Consider the following 10976-nt stretch of genomic DNA (forward strand, 5'->3'; position numbering starts at 1 on the left):
TCATTTTCCTCCGACTATTGTAAATCCTCTCGCAGAGGGTGATGAGTACACATACAGATGATACATTAAAACTCCCATAACTCGCACACCCAGCAAAGCTAAAAATCAATTGGAATGGATAGTTAAGCTGGCCCCTAAAAATCAATGAGCAATTCATGTCCTTGATCACAGAGTGTCATTCCTCTCAATGTTAGAGGCTGTTGAGGGGGGCTGAACACACACACACACACACGCACACACACACACACACACACAACCACATTCAGCACAAATATACAGGAAACTCTCGGACACATTCACTGAGCTGCTATTATAGGTTTGTCGTAAATTTAAAATACAATTCAGTGCCTCGTTTTTGTTAACAGACATCTTTTAAATAACTTCTGGATATCTCTCTAAGAGAGATCGAGTATATTTGATACGCACTTACAGTTATAGTAGGTTTTTTTTCCCGTTCTAATACTGAATGGGTATACGTTAGGTTGTTGTCCTCTAAATGTATAGTGATAGTGTAAAATGATCTTCAGGGTATTTTATTAGAGCCAGTTGGTGAATACGCCATTGTAGACGGAAAAAGCAGGGAGTCGAATTTCAAAGCTCATTTTGTTGTTTTTAAAGCACGGGGGAAACTTTGCAATACAGTGACATTGTACACCAAACCTGGCAAATACAGGTGAATTATAGCCATTATATGACAGGGGCACTGACACACTTGAACACACACACACACACACACACAGAAATGCACATGTAAGAAGGTTAGCCAAACAAAAAGGATGAATTTTCTGTGTTTCAAAATAGCAATTTGGTCCTTATTAATTCCATTAGTGTAACAGTCATAATGGATCAAATCAACGGATGACCGAAGCAACTCCTCTGTCTCTGTGCTGTGACGAGATCATGTCGGTAAAAATTTGGGCAATTTGTGTTGATGAATAAAGTGCAATGCCACCCTTAAATTATGCCTCTAGTTCTTCTCTTGGTGACTTTCTCTTTGTTTTTAAAAAAGCTTTCTCTTTCTGTCTTGTACACAATTCACACACACACACATTCTTCTTTTTTTTTTAACACCTTTGAAAATTCATTTGCCATTGCCACTCCTCATTTGGGTCAGCTATCAGCACAAGTGACTCCTTCAGTTGGGAACCACCGTTATTTTTAACCCAGATTTAGATAATGGCGCTGTTAGTGGGTTTTTTTTTTGCTCCTGGGCTATGCGCTGCTTTGAGGCTGTTCTTGTCACTCACACTTTGTATCCCCCCCCCATACCAACAATAGCCACACTGACCAATTCAGTGGAACATTACAATACAAACCATCTACATGCACCACTATTTCAGTCTCTCAATATTTTCTCCAAACTATGTTCTCCTTATTTGTTCATAGAGTCTGTGAGATATGAGTTAACAGTTGCTTGGTCTTAACAGGTGGCCATCTTTTATGGTCTATTACTCTGGTAACATTTGAAAGGGTCATTCAGCTCACTAGCTAAATACTTCAGATTTGGGGAACAGAGAGGGCCTTCGAAACAGTTGTTGCCTGTCAGGAGGAACAGAGTCAGATGGATCCGTGGAACAGTTGCTTGTCCCTTCGTTGAGGTGAGAAATTTTCCAGCAGCTGTCACTCTGCCTCTTTACCACACGTTTTCTTTTCTTTTTCTTTTTCTTTTTTTTGCGAAGTTGTTGTTTTTTGGGTTTTTTGGGGTTTTTTTTCCCCTCATTTCCAATAAAGCTGAAATGAATGTTTGTGGCAACTGGAGGGGGAGGGCAAACTCCAATGATGTGCCGTGTCACTCACAATCTCACCCGTGTGTGTCCTCCTCTAGGAGGGTTACATGTCTCATCAGCCGCCAATCATGAGACGCACGTGAGACGAACCTAAAGACAGAGAGTCCTCATTTTCTCTCTTGTGATTCCACAGCTTTGAGGTGGTTTTATTTTCATACTTTGCATACATTGAAAAACAGTTTCGATTTGACCATGTAGTAGTATCGCTAAAATGTGTGTGTGTGTTTTTTTACCTCTGCTCTTCCTCCCCCCGACTGCAGTATCTGTCTCTCTCTCATATTCACTTCCTTTCTCTGTCTCCCTCCCTCCCCCTTCTCTCCCCCTCAATCCATCTGCATCATGTCGATCTGTCAGACTGCCAGTGTCTGTTCCAATTAGATTCCACTTAATACACGTAACCTCGATTAACATGCAATCAAGCCCAGATAAATCACGTCCTTTAAGTCCCCCCCCTCTGCCTCTCCTGTGTTGCTTTGCATCACTTAGTTTTCCTCAACAAGCTTTCTTCACACACAGTCATCGGTCACATTTTATGAAAATCATATGCCGGCTATAAGAACAGGTAAACTCAACAGATGTCCTCAGTTGTGGTATGTTGCTGCAGAGACAGGTGCTTTTTTTTTTTACCTCTAACCAAATGCGCTATATTAGTGTGCATCTCACTTCTGTTTCCAGCAGTGTGAAGTTTCTCTCGTGTTCCCAGCCGTGTCTCGCCAGTGCCCTTCTCACCCCTGAAGATGAAGGTGACTTAATTACATCTTTGGTTAAAAAGCTACAAAAGACACCCTGGGCTTTCTCTACATTGCAGAAGGCTACGCAGTCTATTGTCTCTGTGACCTTTTTAGCTAGCGGACAATTGGTTTGACTAGATTACAAATTAAGACACAGCACTTGGCACTGGGAAAGCAAGTCTGTTAGAGAGCATTTCCATTACTACCAGTCTGTGAAAGCTAGTGGGCCATACGTTTTAAGCGTCACATAAATGGCCACAAAAGTCAGACATCACATGCTTATTGTTCTGCATCTATAAAACATAAACTTACATTTACTTTAATGATATCTGCAATGCCATAGTGAGTCTTTGCCAGTGGCAGAAAAGGAAAAACACAAACACACACACACACACACACACACAAAGCTACAATTCAGGGCAGATTATAATTCTTTTAACAAAGTTAATAATTTACACTGTTTATGTTAATAGATGAAAAAAAGCACTGTTGAATTACTAAACACCAAAATCTACTAAAAATAAAAACAAAATGAAAACAACCTGAGGCACTGATATAGCACACACAGCACTCTTGGGGTCTTCTTTTATTAATCGCAGCTAAAAGTGCTAACATTGACATGTTGAACAGATTAGCCTCTTTAATAATGGGGCGGGTCAAAATGGCTACCACTGCTGATCCATGAGGATATCCTGTCGGGAGGCACATAGATGGTGTGTTTCATATCCTGACCCCTGCCTCTATGGGACTAGCCCTTGCACTAAAGATACACAGTCGGGCATGTGCATTCACTAGATGAAAAAACATAGCACCTTTTTTGTGTCTTTATCTTGCTTTGTTCTCACGTCTCATAAACAGGGTCTGAAAGTATTATATATATACTGTATATATTTTTTTTTTGCTGTATATATAGTGTCTGTTGCTTTTTTTTTTTTCTTTTTCATTTCTTTCCTTGTGGAAGTGGAAGCTGTGGCCGTAAGAGATCTGGCTGTGTTTCACGCAGCCACAGCTTGTGTCATACATGCTCAGGCGGCCGCTGTACAGCATTAATGGTTTTAAATATCTCAATGCTAGTTAGAGCTGACAAGGCCTGACGGTGTGCAGTGTGTAAATAGGGCTTGGATTTAAAATAAATTAAGCTATGAGAAAGGCTCAGGTTGATCCATTTCTTATCTCCTCTGCTGCCTTGTCAGCCGCGAGCCCTTTCAAATTGTGTGGGCAAGTTAAGGGACACACGGTCGCCATTGACAGCTTGTAGTCTGTAAGAACTGCTGTTAGTGCTTATTGATGAAGAATGTATGTATAACAACGATAGATATAAATTATACTTGTTCAACTTCCCTGAAACTGTTGATCTGTGTGAAACCAATTAAAAAAGTTGTGCATGTTTTATTTAATTAGTATTGGGTGCAAACAAAATGAGTATTGAGTAGACACCCGATATGCCTCTGCCCAGTCTTTTTCCATTTATAAACTCTACTCGCAGCCACAACAATGTTGCACTGTCCCTTTAAAAAGGTGACAGTTTTGACTATAAGTTGAGCACATTTTCTTTTTCCTCTTTCCCAGAGAAAAAAAATGGGAATCATGCTGATGAGTTTTAACAGCTTCAGCCGGGCGATGAGCAAATATAATAAGTGTTTTCGTAGATGTCACCAATGATTATCTCATCTGGGCATTTTGAGTGAATGTAGTGGATTTACAGGCTCATCTCCCATTGTGCTGACATCACCCTTTAAAGAACCAAATCAAATCATGGCTAAAATCATGTGAAACTCTCCCAGTGTCTGTCTCAAATGGCTAAACAATGAAAGTCTGGGAAAAATTTAAAGGGAACGCCGTGTGCACTAAAACTCAGCATTGTGATATACTCTTGTACTTCAGGCACTTTTCATCTTAAGTTTGCAGGCTTTCAGAAATAGCTCTATATTATATATAGCTATATACCAAATAGCTTTTATTTGGTTAGTGATTAATGTGTTGGAAACTGTGAAAACAGCTCACTGGCCTGAGCACGGGAAGCTCTCTGTGAGGCAAATCTAAGATGGCTTGTAAAACATGGCCCAAGTCAGTCTTGATATAGCTGTTATTTTATAGATAGAAATTTAGATTAAAGGGCATCAGTGTCTCATTGCCATACTCTGGCAATGTTTCATGGAAAATGTTTTTTGATACTGATACCACTATGACATGCAGTAAAAAACGACATGACACCTTTGTATTTTATAAACACATTTTAGTGTCGTGCAATCACAGCGAGTGACATACATGCCAGATGCTTATAGTAACCCTGGATATAAAAATGGCCTTAAAGAGTTTTTCACATTATAAAAAAAAGCCATACAATGTGAGTGTATTACAGGCTTGTAAAAAAAAAAAGTAAGTTAAGTAAGTTGCAGTAAGTTAACTTTGTTCTAAATCAAGATATGGCTTGCCACCAGCCCGGCCAAGACGACTCAATGGGAGATCAACAGTGTGTCAGCCTATTGCTGCCATCCATCCTTAGCCCTCAATCATCCCCTTCCCCTTCCACCAACTGGAGCAAACCAGACCAGAGACGATGCAGCCAAGGGAGTCAAGATACAGTGGGGGGGGAGACACAGACACAGTGGGGGACTAGTGGGCGGGCAGCTGGGGCTAAAGTGAACGTGAGTTGGAAAATGATCCTATTAAATTGAATTAAAGAGGCAGTGTTCATTTACCCCAAGAATGATGGATTTGGATAATTAACAGCATTAATGGGGACTGGTTAAAGAGGGCAAGGGAAACCGGTGATTGCAGACGCAGAGTAAAGGGGCTAGGTCAGACCTATATTGTACTCAGGCTGGCAGCGCATAAGGAATGGCCATGTTTTATTTATTTTTATTATTTTTCCCCGCACAAACCCATGGTTACTTGTCAAGGATTATTTTATAAGCACTTCCAGACTGTAACACGCCATTCGGAAATGCTACAAATCCACACCCCCCCACCCCCCCTTAACTCTTTCCTTTTCAAGGTGTTCTTTTTGCCCCCTGACTCTACGTTTATAAAGAGCAGCGGATGTAAGATGATCTGAACACAGCAGATCAAAGGCTGGTGTGTGGATTTGCGCTGGGCTTGCTGACTTGCATGCATACGAGAAGGAAATTAAAAGCAATAGGAGAGTGTCACTGATGATTATGTAGGTTTAGTGTCGACAGATTTTGTGGTAGTGTGCTGCAGCAGTGAGTGCATTATACCACTTTAATGCCTTCATCTCAGGAACTAATTGCAGCACTAGTGTGTGTGTGTGTGTGTGTGTTTGTGTCTGTCTGCAATGCACATGTCGTAGTGCACTGGTGTGCTGGTGTTTTTCACTTTGGTCAGTGCACAAACCCTATCTGCATGTCCTTAATTCTCAATGATGTGCAGGCCTGAGGCAGTGTGTGTGATGGAGAGGATGCCTGCGTGCCAAGTTGAAGTGATCAGACGTGAGGGCACAGGCCCTCACCCCACTGAAAATCCCCGTTGCCTTCGTCACAGCAGCCGACCACTGATTGTGTGTCGCTAGTTTCCACAGTCTAGTCGGGACTAGTGACACCCTGCCACAAAGGAGTCAGATTTATAGGGCACTATGTGTCATCGGATAATCTGCGGCTCGTTTATTGCTTCAGAAATAACAGCTAATCCTGGAGAACTAGTTAGCTCCATTGACATGACATCAGCTGCAGCTCCTCAATTCTGTTTGTCCCATACATATTTCCTTTCTTTCGTTTAAGGCGGAGCAGTTTGTTTTTGAGGCAGAGGTGTTCATGTGATGAATGTGGACAGTTGTACATGCACGCTCAACTCTCCATTACCTTGGTTGATGTGATGCCACAGCTCACCTGAACTCTGATTAGGCAGAGAATGTCTTAAGTAAGGGGATCAAATAATTTTATGCTACTTTTCTCCTTTTAAATAAATTAACAGCACAGTTGCGCGTGTGTGTGTGTGTGTGCGCGCAAGGGGAGAGAGTGATAGAGTGTGTGGAAAAAAACAATCTCATCAAGCAGGAGGCCGTTTGCTTAGCAAGAGCTGACAGTCTTTGTGTATGTAAATGAAGAATTTAGACTAATGGAGTTGAACCATTTCTAATTTTGTGATGGCAAGAGGATTTTGATTGAAAGTAATTAAGCAAGCTAGCTGTAAAATTAATTAAAGCAAAAAAGGGGCTTTTATTGGATTGGAGCTGCTGCTGTGGCATTTGTTCTCTGAAATAATCTCCTTAGAGCGGCTGGTGTGCATTTGTTCGAAATAATCAAGGAAATATGGTCAGAAATTGTCAGCTTTCAGATCTAATTTACCTGACAGCTTCGCAAGTGTGTGTGTGCACGCGCAAGTATGCATGTGACAGTGGCAGGTCCTTTTTTCCCCTTGCCCTCTCCTCAGCTTTGTGGAAAATGCTTTTGACAGTCTCGAAGCATCTTGGTTGTCGGAGGGTGGGGAGACGAGGAACCTGGGTGGCTTTAAGATGGACATTTCAATGAGGCGTGTTTGGCCTGGCTTAGCACCTCTGACACTGCTGTGTGCATGCACACACACTGACATGCTTAATTGCCTCAGCAACATATTCACAGTCCGTGTGGCCACTGTACTCGCACTTCTCAGCTTCTGTTGTTTGCAGGTAGCCTAAACGAGCAGAAGCAGATTACAGCCTTGACAAAGCCTGTTACTGCTACTTAACCACTGACAAATAAGATTGCCCGATCCCGCACAAACAGAAATGGAACTTATTGCCCCTTTTAGTATTATTTTAAAAATAACAACATCTAAATCATATTTAGAAGAAAATGACGTTTGTATTTTTAGTGTTTTGTCTTACACCCTATCCTATGGCTGGAATGCTTCTAAAAATATCTACCACTTGTGCAATTTGTAATAAACTAATAACAGTCACAAAATATCCCTGCTAATGTCCTGCGACATCTATATGGCTTTGCACTGCATGGGGTCCATATTAAATGTCCACGGGGTTTCATACAATTCCACAGTGGGTGATATGCCACTTCCTTTTAAAGCGTCCCAGGGCTTGCCGGTGGTGACATAGGGTCTCAGTGTGGCCCTCAGTACCCCCTGAAGTAATTAAAGCCTGGGTCCAGATATCCCTGCCTGCCCTCTCACCCACCACACCATCGTCTGCTGCTGCCACTCCCCTTGTCAGTTCTGCTGCCACACGGGCCTCTGGGAACGCAGCACAACAGCGCTGCGCCACCGTCAGGGGCCCTAACGGGATTAGGAGTCCTCTGAAAATAGGACCTCATCTTCAAAAGCCGCTCACCCACCTTCATCTGCCCAAAGTATCCCCCTCTCTTCACCCCCAGTCCTACCCCTCCTCCCCTCCCGTATAAGATAACTCCACCCGAGCTCTGTTTTATCAATTAATGTAATAAAAGGTGGAACAAAGAGCTTTCATTCCCCAGCACTGTAATTAGAGGGGGAGCTCTCCTGAGGACTGGCATTCCTTGGGCCCGAAAAACATGATTCTCACTCCCCCCTCTACTGTGCCGCCACCACTCAAGCAGAACATGGCTCCTCGATGTATAAGGGTGATAATGTAAATGTAGTGTAGTCTGCCAGGCAAACCCAGCGCAACCTATTCTGCGGTAGCTTTATCTAAGTGTGAACAAATGAATGTAACATTTGGAAGAGTGATACATTATTAACTCTAATTGTTTCCTTTATAACACACACATACATTCGCTGTCACCTTCACTTTGGCTCGCACGAGTACGTGCACTCTGAATCACTCTTGTCGCTGTCCCTATTCTAACACGTTACGTGTCACCACACACTGTTAACAAACGTGATAAAACCACCTGAATTGAGAAGATCAGGTATGGCGTCTGCCTATGTGTGTTTTTGTCTGTTAAGGTGAGATATAGTAGACCTTTGTGCGCGTGTGTGTGTGTGTGTCTCGTTCTCTCCCTCTCGTTCCCTTGTGCTTAACTGTGTCTATGCGGGTGTGAAAGTGAAGGAGAGAAACAGATCACCCGTTTTCACAACCACTGGAGCTTTGGATAGGAATTAGTTTTACAACATGCAAATGTACCCCCCCCCTACCCCCCCACCCCTTTAAGTGACAGGTTGATATGTGATTAAACGACAATTAGAGTGCTGAAAATAAGTGTTGGCAGTAGGTCAAGCACAGAGCGGCTCAGCTAAAAGGTAGCACATTATTGAGGAGAAAACATTCTCAGGCAGAGGCCAGGAACAGCACCCAAAACAAATAAGAGAGGTGAAAGGGGAGCGAGGTCGGCACTCCAATAAAGCCACAACAAAAACAACGTCTACGATCTGCCTCGATGACAAACACAGACTATTCATGATTAGAGCAGGAGAGTTAGAGAGTTTTTTTACGTGTATTCCGTCTGTTACCAGACTCTAGAGTGTGTCAGTGTCATACTTGAATTGTATGCGTAAGCTTTTAGGGACTTCACCATGATGATTCTAACCTTTAGGGCCCCCCCAGGCCAGATTGAAAGCAGTCGCCGCACCGAGTGTAAACTGCACCCCACACCTCTGCTGCCCTTTAAGTAAAAAAGTACAGACATTGGGGATCCTCTGTCTTTATCTCTTACTGTGTTTTTTTTTATAACACATACACACTCACCAAAACAAACACACACACAGACATACAGGCAGAGACATAAAAGGGCTCAAGCTTATTCTGGCAACAGATGGCCCTGTCCCTATAATCCCCTTTGATGCTGCGGTGGGCAGTGGCTCCTGAACATCTCTGAAGCCAAAGCCTCAACAAAACTTGAGCTACTTTTCCTTTAACTGACCCCAATTGCCAAAGAGCTGTCAGCTGTCAGACCTGGTTAAGAGTGTCTTTACTGAAGGGCACAGGTTTCTCTCTCTCTCTCTCTCTCTCTCTCTCTCTCTTCTCCTCCTCCTCTCTCAGCTTCCTGTTTGTTTTCTGTCACAGACGGTTCATTCCATCTCCATGACATGACTGTGAAAGAAATGAGGTGACCGCGGTTCTCCGGCTCAAAGTGCTCGTAGCATAAACGCCACTCACTTGTTTCTTGCTCCTTCCAGAAGGTGAAAAAGTGAACCTCCCCGAGCTTTTGGTGCCACAGATGGCAGGGAGTTGGCTTAGAGGCTTAGGATTTCATTGATGAACTCACTTCTATTATTGAAAAAAGGCACTTTTATCTGCCATGAATACACACACACATTCATTCAGATTTCTTTTATTTTTAAATATTAAAACTGCATACATGTTTCCCATATTTTCTGGATGTGCTCCTGTGACTTAAGAAATAATCATACTGTATGGTTGTTATAGCAGTTTTATATATATATATGTATATACTAATGGATGTTTTAAACATAAAATCTTTACAAGTACCCTTAACCCTTATTCAGATCATTAGTAAAAAAGTTGCCTCTAATATTATAGCTGGCATTTTATTACAAAGTTTACAGAGGAAGTTTTTTAATGTCATGAATATTCATTTATTCCTATAGTTTGCGATCATGAAAGTGCATCTGATTTAAGCGAAGATCCTTCTCGCCCACTATTTGTGAACGTGCACGGGGGAGCACTTTGCTTTGTTTATTATTTCAAACTTTAAAGAAAATGAAAGGATTTCACATTTATCTTAAATCATTTCCTTCTCCTGATGTAAGAAGCTCCATTCTCTGGTCTCCCCTAATTGGAGGAGAGCAGTTAAATGTCTTCTCGGGTGCAGAGGCAACGGATAGCTGCAGCCTGTTCTGTTTCATTTGGAAAGCACCAAAATCTAACTCAAATGGGGAAAACCCAAATTAGTGCGAGCTGGCTGTGTGATTTTAAAGAAATCCTCTGTAGCGTTTGATTATGTATTATCATTTGAGAGCTTTGGGGGATAATCATCACTGAGATTTGCTCACATTTCAAGCAGGTCTGCTGAGATGCATGTACGTAGCTAATGGGATTGGGCTTTTTTTTTATCCCTCTCCTTTGGCATTATAGAGCTGGCAGCTGAACTTGAACGGATGCGCATGGTGCTGAGTCGTGCACAGGACTATTTCAAGACTGAAATGCGATTGTTTTAATACTTTAATCCACCTGTCCTTGGCATTTGGGATGTTGCAGAAGTTCCCTTATTATTTTAGTGCCCACTGTCCCTCCTGATTGGAAAACAGCAGTGGCAGTGGAAGTGATAATTAAAAAAAATCCTCAACGTCATTTTCCGTCGAACAATTTAAAGAAGTTTATCTGGAAGTTTATCTCGTTTGCAGTTGTGATAAATTCCCAAATGTTATTTAAAAAATAACTGAAATGTTAAAAATGCATGTCTGCAAAAAAGGCACTGAAATGCCCCAAATCACTTTTAAGAGCAAGACATTAAACAAACAGAGTTTCTGAATTGTCCCAGGATCCATCCACAATAGTATGCAAACGCAAATATTTTCTTTTAATTAAAAGGCCTCATTTCGTTGTATCCTCCCCCAAGTCTGCTGGCTC

The 10976-nt window shown here is 42.0% G+C and overlaps 1 protein-coding gene across 3 annotated transcripts in view; it reads left to right on the forward strand.

Moving 5' to 3' along the window:
- Positions 1-2114: 2114 nt before the first annotated feature.
- The window catches only part of casz1 (castor zinc finger 1), a 61290-nt gene continuing 52428 nt past the window's right edge, over positions 2115-10976 (forward strand). The window contains exon 1 of one of the 3 annotated variants that reach the window (XM_044038567.1): positions 2115-2530. In XM_044038567.1, the coding sequence (XP_043894502.1) occupies positions 2380-2530 (151 nt within the window). In that variant the 5' untranslated portion in view covers positions 2115-2379. The remainder of the gene's footprint in view (positions 2531-10976) is intronic. The other 2 variants (XM_044038566.1, XM_044038568.1) reach the window with 2 other exon arrangements.

Source organism: Solea senegalensis, linkage group LG11, assembly GCF_019176455.1.
Source record: "Solea senegalensis isolate Sse05_10M linkage group LG11, IFAPA_SoseM_1, whole genome shotgun sequence".
Taxonomy (NCBI): Eukaryota; Metazoa; Chordata; class Actinopteri; order Pleuronectiformes; family Soleidae; genus Solea; species Solea senegalensis.